At 39.9% G+C, this 13,890-nt stretch overlaps 1 protein-coding gene across 5 annotated transcripts in view; it reads right to left on the reverse strand.

The window, feature by feature from the left end:
* smarca2 (SWI/SNF related BAF chromatin remodeling complex subunit ATPase 2) overlaps positions 1-13,890 on the reverse strand; it is a 179,628-nt gene that overhangs the window by 75,641 nt on the left and 90,097 nt on the right. For all 5 annotated transcript variants that reach the window (XM_085984253.1, XM_085984274.1, XM_085984260.1 and 2 more), the window contains exons 16-20: positions 13,011-13,174; positions 5,039-5,105; positions 3,716-3,826; positions 3,000-3,242; positions 1,579-1,692 (exon numbers count right to left, since the gene is read on the reverse strand). In XM_085984253.1, the coding sequence (XP_085840379.1) occupies positions 1,579-1,692; positions 3,000-3,242; positions 3,716-3,826; positions 5,039-5,105; positions 13,011-13,174 (699 nt within the window). The remainder of the gene's footprint in view (positions 1-1,578; positions 1,693-2,999; positions 3,243-3,715; positions 3,827-5,038; positions 5,106-13,010; positions 13,175-13,890) is intronic.

Consider the following 13,890-nt stretch of genomic DNA (forward strand, 5'->3'; position numbering starts at 1 on the left):
CTGGAGGTGACAAGACCATGGCTGAGAGTTTCAGCAGCAGAGGTGGGCAACGCTTGAGGTGGAAACAGGCAGTCTTTATAATGGAGAGTATATGGGCATGAGCTCAGCACAGTGTCAAATAGGATGCAAATGCTGCAAACAGTCTGGTTCTACCAAAGGCAGTGGCCAGGGAGGGGGGTGGAATTGGTGGCAACTGGCGAGGGTACAGAGTTTGTGGCGGAAGCTGAAAATGGTGGGTTTGATATTCCCAATGTTTAACTGGAGGAAATTGTGGCTCATCCACGATTGGATATTGGAGAAACAGTCTGATACTACAAAGGCAGTGGAGAGGTCCAGAGAGGAGGTGGAGAGGTAGAGCTGGGTGCTGTCAGCGTATGTGTGGAGCCTGACCCAATGTTTATGGATATTGATGCCAAGGGGCCGCACGTAGAAGAGGAAGAGGAAGGGGCAAGATAGATCCTTGTGGGACACCAGAGATAACTGTGCAGGGGCAGAAAGAGAAACCATTACTGGAGATGCTGTGGCTACGATTGGATAGATAAGAGTGGAACCAAGCGAGGACAGCCCCACTGAGCTTAACAAAGCAGAGGAGAAACTGGGAGGAGGTTGGTGTGGCCAATCATGTCAAAGGCTGGAAAAGCTCAAGTAGGGTGAGGAGGGATAGTGCATCAGTCACAGTACAGATGATGCCATTTGCGATTTTGATGAGGCCCGTTTTTCAGTGCTGTGGCAGGGCGTGTTGGAATATAAAGGGGTGGAAGTTATGTTACAACTGTACAGAGCTCTGGTTGGATCCCAGCTGGAGTACTGCATTCAGTTCTGGGTACCCCACCTCAGGAAGGCTAGATTGGCCTTGGATGGGGTGCAGCGCAGATTCACCAGAATGATACCGGGACTAAAAGGGTTAAATTATGAGGACAGGTTGCATTCCCACGATCTAATTTAGATGTTTGATATGATCAAAAGGAGTTGATAGGATAGATAGAAACTATTTCCTCTGGTGGGGGGGCATAACCTTAAAATTAGAACTAGGCCATTCAAGGGGTGAGGTCAGAAAGCACTTCTTCACACATGGTGGAAATCTGGAACTCACTCCCCCAAAAAGCTGTTGAGGCTAGGTCATTTGAAAATTTCAACACTGAGATTGATAGATTTTTGTTAGGCAAGGGTATCAAGCGTTACGGAACCAAGGCTGGCAGATAGAATTGCGATACAGATTAGCCATGATCTAATTGAATGGCGGAATAGGCTTGAGGGGCTGAATGGCCTACTCCTGTTCCTATGTTCAAACATGGAGTTGTGAGAAAGATTAGCAGCATTTGGGAAGGGACGTGGTCAAGAACTTTGGAGGAAAGGGAGGTTGAAGGTGGGGCAGTAGTCTGCAAGGACAAATTAGGAGGTGAATTGTAAACAAAACTTATGACTGCAACCTTGTAAAAGCTCCATTGTTAAAGCTATTTTCAATTATATAATGAGTTATTCTTGTAAAAAGGAAAAGGTGCCAATACAGGTGTAAAAGATTCACTTATAAATGACCAATTCTCTGTTTCGCCAAACTTCTACAGAAAATTTTACAACCTTTTCTGGTAACTGGGATTCCACTTCTTTTTTCAGCCTTCTCAGAAGGAAAGGTCGCAGCACCTTGTGAAGACGACGAATGATCAGGATCGTTTCCTCCTCATTTAGGTCTACCTATAAAACAAACAAACATAAATTTGGGTTACTTGTCCTCCTTAAGAGTGTGGTAAATATAATTTTAAAGAATCTTTTACAAAGCACATCCTAGTTTCTTCCATCTGGGGAAAAGAAAAAAATCATTAAAAAAAATTGCACATCACCCTGTTGAATGGGACACCATGAAATTAGGTACTATGTTGCATTATATTATAAAAATTTCAGGGTGGGAGAGAAAAGAGAAGCAATTGCCTAATCTATAAAGTTTATTCATATTTTTGTAAACAAAAATTTTTTTTGTTGCTATGAACAGAGCACTCCCTTCATTCAAGAAAATGTATGTGTGTATGAAAGTTAACAAAAAATTTTCTGCGCTCAATCTTTCATTTTTGTTTAGATAAATGCACTGCACAGTGCAGTAAGAACACAGACCAGAAGGTCCCAAGTCTTTGCTCAGTTAGCTGATCTCAGCTGGGATACTGTATTAGTTTCAGCACCCTAGCCTTGGGTGGAGAAAGGGGAGGTATGTAAAACAAAAAATCAGCAAAGTTTCCTATTTCTAAATGGCTATCCCCTCTGTGGATATTGGATGAAACAGGATCAGATTCAGCTTTGTTTCCCCATAGTCAAATACCCCAATGCTAACTGGACTCTTACATGATTAGTTGAGTGAGGTACCGGAGGGCTGCCGGCATCTGTAGAATCGTATTCAACCAAGATTCAGCACTTTCAGGGAAGGCGAGGAAAGAAAAAGTGTGTGTTAAAAGACCTGCCAAATTCTGATTCTATCCACCCTCTGCTTGAAAGAATTTCATGATTCAGATCATTCTGATTGAGAGTTCCTCGTTTCTTCCACAATTAAATTGCTGCCTTTTTTAAGTGATTTTATTAAACTTCCTCATTTTTAATCCCATAAACATAGCAGACATGTACTTATTTAAAAAGTTTATTAAACTGAAGACAGTGTGACGAACGCTTGAGTAAGTTCATTTGACCAATCATTACTATATCCCACCCCATTTCCCCACTTTTCACTTCAGAAACTGAAGTGCAGTAAAAATGTTATTACCGTAGCAATTGATTTCAAAACAGCAAAAAGGTTTCTATCTGTCTCTGGAATCATATAGCAATATTCCAATGCAGAGAAAAATCACACCACTTACACAGTTGTGCAGTTTTTTTCAGAAAATAAAAAAAGTTTATATGGATAAATTATGTGCATGCAGTATAATAAAACAATCTTTTTTTGGATGTTTATGTTCCTTAAAGCTATTTTTTTTAAAACTTTAAATCCAACTGTAAAACACTAGTGGCATGATCTTTACCCTTTCTCCAGTCATGGCAAATGGAGCATTAAACCACTGTTCAAAGGTGCTGCAACTTTTGAAGATAGTAGGTAAAAGAAAGTTGAGAAGGGCCCAGAGTTCAGGAAGTTTGTTCTGCAGTGGTGTCCCGGTCAAGAGGACCCGACGAGGTGCAACATAGTGAGTGTTCAACACCTGGGTCAGCTTACAATGGTGATTCTTCATACGATGACCCTCATCTACAATCATGTATTTCCATCGAAGCTGCAAAATAGAGAGAACATCTGGTGAATCAAAACATCTGCCACATAAATCCTACAAAAGGATGAATTATGCTACTGAGAATGTCTGGAGAAAAACTAAAAACAGTACAATAAAGGAATACACTTGCAGCACTCACTGGCAAAATCTTAATCTAGTTATTCTTATTTTTCTTCTTACAACCAATCAAGTAATTAAATTAAATAAGTTTTGTTAGGAACCCTTATTCTTCATTTCTTCACTTGAATTTTCTAGTAAATGGTGCATACAATTCTAAAACTGATTTAAGTTTGGGATCTTATCACCTATCAAAGAGAACTAATGTTAAAGTTGATAAAAATGTAGAATTAAGGTTATTTTCTCTTAATCTGACAATCACTACCATACCCAAAAATAGCTTAAGATACCCTACCAAACTAAAAACTAAATCAAATCTGGTGAATAAAGTTTGCCAAATATGTAGAAATATGTCTTACCTTAGCAAGCACATGTTTGTCCTTAATGATGTATTCATATGTGGTTAAAAGAACATTGAATTTTCCACTGCGCAGCTGCGGAATAAATGACCGGCGGAGAGCTGGTGTACCCTTGGACATAATGAGAGTTACGTTACCATAACACACCAGCAAGTATTTACCAATCTTTCTACTATAAGCTGTCAAATTTATATAAATTCACAGAAACTCTGCAGTTAGTGCAAAAACACAACATATTTCCAGCTGCAGCAATACTAAGTTATCTTGCACGAATTGGTTTCCTTAGAAAAAAAATGCATTGATTGTTTCTAAAGAAAGCTTTAGATACAACTTTCCAGTTAAACTGTTCCATTAGGTTTACTCATTGTAGTTCAGCCCACACTTATCAGTAGGGTTTCTTCCCAATGCCATGCCAAGGCTCAACCTGTTCACTGCAAAATTTTTAAAAAAACACTAACGGATAATTTATTAGTTTTTAAATATGCCATTCTCGAATGACTGCATTGTTCAAACAAATGTGAATTCCAGTTTTTACGGTTTTAATTATTAAATTAAAAAAAAACACATCTTGACAAATAGGTCAGCCCAATACTTGAAAAGTTCAGTTAGAAGTGAAGTACAAAAAAAAAAATCTACAAGCAGTCACTGTGGCAAAAGTAGCCGAGTAGAATGCACCAATATGTGGCACTGTGCACAAGGAATGTTTGTGCATAGTTTCTCTTCCATTCTTCATACTATTTACTTATATTCCAAAGCCTGCAGCTTGTCTAAACATGGGCACTTTCTTCTCTTTAATAAATGCAAAAATGCCAGAAATTATTACGCAAAATATACTGAGACTGAACTCCAAATTAGTGATAAATACACAAGTTAATTAACCAGTTAACTTTGTGTAAAAATACTAAAGCTACCAATCACAGGAACAATACCTTACATTGCACTTTTAACACAATCATATGGTATATCTAGCCCAATCATGTGTAAGCAAGAGTCATTCATTCACTGCTGCCCACAATGACATCCCACCCGTGTGTTATTGCAGACTGATTGGTAGGTTGAAACAATACTAGTGCACAACATTTCTGCTCTTAAAATACAGAATAAATTGTGTATTGCCATGCAGCTCTTCATTTTTCTTTCACTTCTCTCCAATTCGCTCATTTTTACTTGGATCTAAAAAGGAGCATTTAATATTCATCTGAAAATGCAAAATCACACTATAGAATTAACTTAGAAGAAAATGACTGCATAAAACTTGTACTAAAACGGCAAGCAACAGGAAAATTACAGTACTTATTCTATACTAGACAAAAAAAAACTAACCTTGTAAGAAATCTTCACAACAGATGGGGCCCACTTATCAAACTCATATACCCAGTTGGACAAAGTTCTAAATGGGAGGGAAAAAAGTCTCACTTATCATTACTTCCTAAACACAACTATTCAATTCTTAAATATGACAAAAAGTTCAAATTAGAAACAAGCTTGAAATCATCTGCCACGTCTCATCAGAAGTCACAATGATAATGAATTTATTGTTCTTCTAACGTTTCAAGGATCTAGGTGTTGCAAAATTATATGCACACCATTTGATTATATATTCAAGTTCTGAATGTGATTAGGCACATCACCAAATTCTGAACCAGACACAAAGTGCAGTAACAGTAAGGTTTGACTTCTAAAAGAGATGTAAAAACTGGAAATTGGACTGATAAATATACATGGGATTTGAGCTTTACGCTGAGCTATTAGTTTGAAAATGCTTGTATTTTATTAATGTTTCAAACTGACCAATTTTCAATTAAAACTGTGTGCACAATACTTTTTTTTATTTAAGTGGCAAGTAAGCGTGTATACATACAATGAGATTAAAATTAAAGAACCAGCTGTATGCTTAATACAAGACAGCTGCAAGTCAAAAAGGCAACCAGCTAAATATGTCTGCTAATAGCAGCACTACAGGGACCGAAGTTTGCAAGGCTATACATCAATTTGTTAGGTACAGCATGTAAGGAATGCTTCATATATTAATTTTGGGAAAAGAACTGTGCAACTGTGGGTCAAGAAAGTGGGGTATGCCTTCACAGAGATAAGGCCCTAGAGTTCCTAATGTAAAATGTATCTGTTCAAATATTTTTTTAAAAAGCTTCCCAATATTTATTTTGCAGGAGGACACAAGGGTCAGAAACAGCATCCTCAAATTGTTTGATAAAAATTTCAAAATATACAGCTTCTTCTATTCAAGAATTAGTAGAAAACTTTTCCCTAAATGAGACATTTTCACAAATGAGCAGCAGAAAGCATTCATCTTTAACTTTCAAATGTGTTGGCTGTAGTAGAACGCAGGGGAGCAACTAGCTCTGGCACACAGATCTTCATTACAACAGTGGTTGGCTCCATCTGCGAGGATGTCCCAAAGTCATTCACATCCAAGTAATTACTTTCCAACATGCAACCAGGTATGTAGATTAGCGCAGCCACAAATTTGCAAATGACCACGGTCCCACAAACAGTAAATGCAATGAATAACCAATTAATCAGTTTTCTGGTCATGTTTGTTGAGAGATGAATGTTGGTCAGGACACCGGAAGAATGCTGTTCTCCTCGTGAAGAAAGTGCCAGGAGATCTTTTACATTCCTACATTGCATGACTACATTTAAAAAAGTATTTTATTGGCTCAAACACTTTTGGACGCTCGGAGAACATGAAAGCCACCACATAAATGCAAATCTTTTTGTTTTTCCTATCTGTACCATCAGAACAGGCAGACTGGCCCTCAAGTTTAATGTCACATTGAAAAGTTAACACCCCAAACAATGCAACAAACTCTCAGTACTGTACTGAACTGAAAGATCAGCTTGGATTATATGCTTAAATTTTGATCAAGAACCTTCTGACACAGGTGCAGTGTGACTATTCTAATCTTATGCCATTTTTATATTGCCATTATGGCACTGGGAGAGCTCAAGCATGAAATCACGACTACAGTACTAGGAAAATCTAGAACCAGTGTGCTTATGGTCCCAATAGGTAGAGAAGTCTTTGTTTAGTGTGAACTTCAGAGGCAGCACTCGGGATGTGGTCATGTTATTTAGTCTCCTTTACACTGAAAAGGCTCCCAGTGACATACTGACAATGTAAAATCAACATGACGACTAGTGGGAGAGGATATACATTAAGGATCTATTGAAAATATTAACCCAACAGAAATCAGCAAGGAGTTTACAAGCATACTAAAAAAGTAAAATTGTTAAAATGCAGGAAGACAGCTAGGGAATAAAGGGGACAATCTACATAAGAAATAGGAGCAGGAGTAGGCCAATCGGCCCCTCGAGCCTGCTCCGCCATTCAATAAGATCAGGGCTGATCTGATCCGAACCGCCAATCTACTATCACAGAACCATCTCCTGAATCTAACAGAATTAGACACACGAAATAGGAGCAGGATCAGGCTACACGGCCCCTGGGCCTGCTCCGCTACCCACAGGGCCATGACCGATCCGAACCTAGACTCATGTCCAAATTCCTGCCCGCTCCCCATAACCCTTTATTCCCTTTACTTCTAGGAAACTGTCTATTTCGGTTTTAAATTTATGTAATGATGTAGCTTCTACAGCTTTTTGGGGCAGCATATTCCATGGACCTACCACCCTCTGGGTGAAGTAGTTCCTCCTCATCTCAGTTTTGAAAGAGCAGCCCCTTATTCTAAGAAAATGCCCCCTAGTTCTAGTTGCACCCATCATCGGGAACATCCTCCCTGCATCCACCCGATCCAACCCCTTCACAATCTTATATGTTTCAATAAGATTGGAGTTCAGAAGAATGAGAGGCAATGAGTAGAGTCCCAATCTACTCAACCTCTCCTCATATGTCCATCCCCTCATCCCCGGGATTAACCGAGTGAACCTTCTTTGTACTGACTCAAGAGCAAGTATGTCTTTTCTTAAGTATGGACACCAAAACTGTATGCAGTATTCCAGGTGCGGTCTCACCAATACCTTGTACAACTGAAGCAATACCTCCCTATTTTTATATTCTATCCCCCTAGCAATGAAAGCCAACATTCCATTGGCCTTCTTAATCACTTGCTGCACCTGCATACTAACCTTTTGAGTTTCGTGCACCAGGACCCCCAGATCCCTTTGTACTTCAGTACTTTCCAGTTTCTTGCAATTAAGATAATAACTTGCTCTACGATTTTTCCTGCCAAAGTGCATAACCTCACACTTTCCAGTATTGTATTCCATCTGCCAAATCTCTGCCCACTTACTTAGCCTGTCTATGTCCCCTTGCAGGTTTTTTATGTCCTCCTCACTCACTACTTTCCCTCCCATCTTAGTATCATCTGTAAACTTTGATATGTTACACTCGGTCCCCTCCTCCAAATCGTTAATATAGATTGTAAAGAGTTGGGGACCCAGCACTGACCCCTGTGGAACACCACTAGTTACTGATTGCCAGTCTGAGAATGAACCATTTATCCCAACTCTCTGCCTTCTGTTAGATAGCCAATCCTCTATCCATGCCAGAATATTACCCCCAATCCCGTGATTTTTTTATCTTAAGCAATAATCTTTTGCGTGGCACCTTGTCAAATGCCTTTTGGAAGTCTAAATACACTACGTCCACTAGTTCCCCTTTATCCACCCTATATGTTACTTCCTCAAAGAACTCCAGCAAATTTGTCAAACATGACTTCCCCTTCATAAAACCATGCTGACTTTGTCCAATTAAATTATGATTATCCAAATGTCCCGTTAGTGTCTCCTTAATAATGGACTCCAATATTTTACCTACCACAGATGTTAGGCTAACCGGTCTATAGTTTCCAGCCTTCTGTCTACTGCCCTTTTTAAATAAGGGCGTTACATTAGCAGTTTTCCAGTCTGCCGGGACCTTTGCAGAGTCCAGGGAGTTTTGGAAAATTATTACCAATGCATCCACAATCCCTACCACCACTTCCCTCAAGACCCTAGGATGTAAGCCATCAGGTGCAGGTGATTTATCTGCCTTGAATCCCATTATTTTACCGAGTACCACTTCCTTAGTGATTTTGATCGTGTTTAGCTCCTCCCCCCCTATAGCCCCCTGTTTGTCCAGTGTTGGGATATTCTTAGTGTCCTCTACTGTAGAGACCGATACAAAATACTCATTCAGTGTTTTTGCCATCTCCATATTTCCCAGCATTAATTTCCCGGTCTCATCCTCTAAGGGACCAACATTTACTTTAGCCACCCTTTTTCTTTTTATATAACTATAAAAACTCTTACTATCTGTTTTTATATTTTTTGCTAATTTACTTTCATAATCTATCTTCCCTTTCTTAATCAATCTTTTTGTTATTTTTTGCTGTCTTTTAAAGTTTTCCCAATCCTCTATCCTCCCACTAGATTTGGCTACCTTATATGCCCTTGTTTTTAGTCAAATATTATCCTTAATTTCTTTACTTAGCCACGGATGGCTGTCTTTTCTTTTACACCCTTTTCTTCTCAGTGGAATATATATTTTTTGGAAGTTGTAAAATAACTCCTTAAATGTACACCACTGATCATGTATCATCTTACCCTTTAATCTATTTTCCCAATCCACTCTACTCAATTCCGCTCTCATACCTTCATAGTCTCCTTTATTCAAGCTTTGCACGCTTGTTTGAGATCCAACCTTCTCACCCTCTAATTGAATATGGAATTCATCCATGTTATGGTCACTCATTCCAAGGGGATCCTTTACTAGGACATTTTTAATTAATCCTGTCTCGTTACACAGGACCAGATCTAAGGTTGCTTGCCCCCTGGTCGGTTCAGTTACATACTGCTCAAGAAACCCATCCCTAATACACTCAATGAACTCATCCTCAAGGCAGCCCTGCCCAATTTGATTTGTCCAATTAATATGATAGTTAAAATCCCCCATAATTATAGATGCTCCCTTTATTACAAGCCTCAACTATTTCCTGATTGATACTCCGTCCAACAGAGTTGCAACTGTTCGGAGGCCTATAGACTACACCCACTATTGTTTTTTCCCCTTATTATTCCTTACCTCCACCCAAACTGTTTCATTATCCTGATCTTTTGACCCAATATCATTTATCTGTATTACAGTGATTCCTTCCTTTATTAACATAGCCACCCCACCTCCCCTTCCTTCCTGATCGTTAAATAACCTGGTATGTTTAATTCTCAGGCATTGTCACCCTGCAGCCATGTTTCTGTAATGGCCACAAGATCATACCCATATGTAGTTATTTGTGCCATTAACTCGTCTATTTTGTTACGAATGCTACGTGCAGATAGACAACTTTCAAATATGTTTTGTGACACTTAGTTCCTGCTTTTGCCCTTTTTATTACTTTACCTTCATACCTTCTGCCCCTTCCTGACACGCTCTGGTTTTTAATTTCCCCACTGCTACCTAAGTCTATGACCTTCTCTGTTGTCATTTTTATTATTTGCTCTCTAGTAACCTCCCCCCCACTAGTTAGTTTAAAGCCCTCTCTACAGCCCTAGTTATATGATCCGCCAGGACTCTAGTCCCAGCACTGGCCAAGTGAAGCCCGTCCCAACGGAACAGCTCCCTCCTGCCCCAGTACTGGTGCCAGTGTCCCAGGAAGCAAAACCCATTTCTCCCACACCAGTCTTTGAGCCACGCATTTAGCTCTCTAATTTTATTTGTCCTAGCCAAATTCGCTCGTGGCTCAGGTAATAATCATTACCCTTGAGGTTCTGTTTTTTAATTTGACCCCTAGCTGCTCATACTCCTTTAACAGAACCGGCTTCCTAGTCCTATCTACGTCGTTTGTACCAACATGGACCACGACAATTGGATCTACCCCCTCCCACTGCAAGTTTCTTTCCAGCCCAGAGGAGATGTCCTTAACCCTGGCACCGGGTAGGCAACACAGCCTTCGGGACTCTCGCTCTCGGCTGCAGAGAACTCTATCTATCCCCCTAATAATACTATCCCCTACCACTACAACATTTCTATTTACTCCCCCCCCTCTTGAATGGCCCCCCCGTTCCACGGTGCTGTGGCCAGGTTGCTCATCCTCCCTGCAGTCCCTGCTCCCGTCCCCACAGGGAGTAAGAACCTCGAACCTGTTGGTCAAGAGCAAGGGCTGCGGCTCCTCCAGCTCTACCTCCTGGATCCCCGTACCTGCCTCACTCGTAGTCACACCGTCCTGTCCCTGGCCATGGGCTACATCTGAATTAATTAACTTCATAGGTGTGACCACCTTCTGATACACAGAGTCCAGGTACTTCTCCCCCTCCCTGATGTGTCGCAGTGTCTGAAGCTCAGACTCCAGCTCATCAACACGGAGCTGGAGTTCCTGTAGCAGCAGACACTTGTCACAGACGTAATCACCGTGAGCCTCAATGGGGTTCACCGGCTCCCACATCTTGCAACAGTAACACATCACCCGCTCCATTCTATGTAATTAATTAAAAAAAAAATGTTTTATTGTTAGTTATGGACACCCTCTGCCCGATTTTAATTGCTAGTATCCCCTTTAATTAATTGGATTTAAATTAAATCAATCCCTCTAGTTACACCAGTTAAATGGTTTACCAACAGTCACTCTGCACCAGAAAGGCCTAGTTGTGATGGATGAAGATATGACCAATATTTTGCATCAGCTTTCATACGTGGTGGAAAAGAGAATGTGTCCAGCTTTGGACCCCTGACATAGTGGCTGATAGAGGCTTTGGAAAAGGATCAGAGGAGGGCCACAAGAACGATACCCAGCTTAAAAAAAAGGTAGGCGAGATACTAGGTAATATAAATCATGGTCAATTTGGTGTCCTGGGCTTGTTCTGGTTGCAAAGGGGTTAGAGAGGAATTTTTTTTTCCTAAATTGGCCTTGGGTTTTTCAATTTCCCCCCCGCTCTCCCAGCAAATTCCATGGCTGTTACTGGGTGGGGGATGTTGTGAATCGTGATTCTTATGACATCACGACTGTGTGGGACACACTCAATGGACCAGCTGGTCTTTTCCTGTCCATCATTTTCATATGTAAGTGCACTAGGAGGAGGATATGGAACAATTGTTAGAGGGAACTGTAGAAAGGGAATTGGTGCTGAGAAAATTGGCAGAATTCCAAGTGGATAAGTCACCGAGCAGTGATGGTATAAATCTTTACTATCTCCCCTCTAACTTCCTTCAAGAGTCGAGGTCATGTCCACAATTTTTCAATTCTTAGATATACAAAGTGTGCCAGGCCTCTGTAGCTCCTCTGTTCAAGAAGAGAGAATGACAAGCCAGATAATTATAGACTAATTAGTCCAATATCAGTTGTAGGCAAAATGCACAATACAAAATAAAATCAGTGAACATTTAGAAATGCATGGCTTAAATCTAGGGCAGCCAGAATGTATTTGCTGAAAGAAAATCACGATTGACAAATTTAGAAGTGACCAATTTAGAAGTGGCCAATTAAGCACACACAAGGAATGCAGTAAATGTCATATATATGGATTTTCAATAAGATGTTTTATATGAGAGTAATAACAAAAATTCAAGCATGTGGTTTAAGAGGAAATGTAGCAGCATGGATAAAAAGTTAGGTGATGGAGAGGGTACAAGGGGTTAGGGCTGAAGGTTGTTGCTTGGATTAAAGAAAAGTTGGAAGTGGTGTGTGTCTGGGGTCACTGCTAGGTTTGGTACTTACAGATGATGTTGTCTAGGACAAAGGGAGCATGATTTCAAATGTAGGGTGCTTGGCAAACACCAAGCAGAACTGCAAAAGACTTAAGGAGGACACACACAGATTCATGGAATGGGCAGATGTAATTTAATGTGGAGAAATATCAGGTAATACATTTTAGGAGGTAGAACATGGAATGGAAACACTCCATGGAAAGACAGTGAAGGATGTGCATGAATACAGAAAGCTAAGGATTCAAATACATAATTCCACAGAAGTGCGAGTACAGGCAGATAAATAAATAATAGCATCTTGGATTTTTATATAATACCCACTAGTTATGTGTATAGATTTGGTGGCCCATTTTTCCTAGGCAGGGAAAAAGAAAACTACAACAACAATTTGTATTTATATAGCGCCTTTAACGTAGTAAAACGTCCCAAGGCGCTGCACAGGAGTATTTTAAGACAAAAAAAATTGACACCGATCCACATAAGGATAAATTAGGGCAGGTGACCAAAAGCTGGAACTAGCTGAAAGTAGGTCACAAATACTCAAGCACAACTCCTGACAAATTGATCCAAAGTATGAATCAGCTTACACTTGCACAAAATAAAAGGTCTAAAGCACAATAATTTTAGCAGACTTACGAGAGGGGTACAATAATGAGATAGGGTCCGTTGAGCCTCTTGTGTTCCATCAGGTAAGTAATGAGCCCAATAGTCTGGATCGTCTTTCCAAGTCCCATCTCATCAGCCAGAATTCCATTCAGATTGTTATTGTAAAGAGAAACCAGCCACTCTAGTCCTTGAACCTAAAGGTTGCAGTAGAAGAAAGCGTATTTTATATAGCACGTGGGATGCAACTACATTTTCTTTTTTTTTTTTTTTAAATTGTAAGTTAACATTTCAACTTTAAATCAGATATATTATACTTCTACTCATGTCCATAGCTATGTTTACAAGTGGCTTGTGATCAATAGCACATGGATTTTGCCCAAGTATTTACTTATAGATTGGCATAAAAGAGATTTATACCTGCCAGGTTTTTTTTGCGGGCCTTAACCAACACAACTTTGCAAAACTGCAGTTTGCTTCTCAGACATCTAGAATTTGAGCATTTGCTTTAAACCAAATTTAATATGTAGATGAAATGGGATGAAATTTCCCCCCAACCTCCCCCGACTCAAAACTTCTGAGCGTCTCTCTCTCTCCCAGCCCCCGGGGGTTGCAGTCCATAACCTCTTTCAACCACTATTTGCACGACATTTAAGGGCTGCAGACTTTTGTGACCATCGCAATGTCAATCCATGATAAGCTGAATCAAGATATAATGATAAGTAGGTATTGCAATTCCACTTTCACTTGAATAAGGACAGACATTCTGTAGGTAAGTTAAGAATGGACAAATCTCATCAAAAGCATGGGTTTTGCATTCTTAACCATTATTAAATTCCATTCTTTTATCATTTAGGTTCAAAAATTTTTAATAGGATCCAGAAAACTGGCTAATTCTAAGCTGCAAAACAAT

The sequence above is a fragment of the Somniosus microcephalus genome, chromosome 1, assembly GCF_052327205.1.
Source record: "Somniosus microcephalus isolate GS21.2 chromosome 1, FLI_Smic_1.0, whole genome shotgun sequence".
Taxonomy (NCBI): Eukaryota; Metazoa; Chordata; class Chondrichthyes; order Squaliformes; family Somniosidae; genus Somniosus; species Somniosus microcephalus.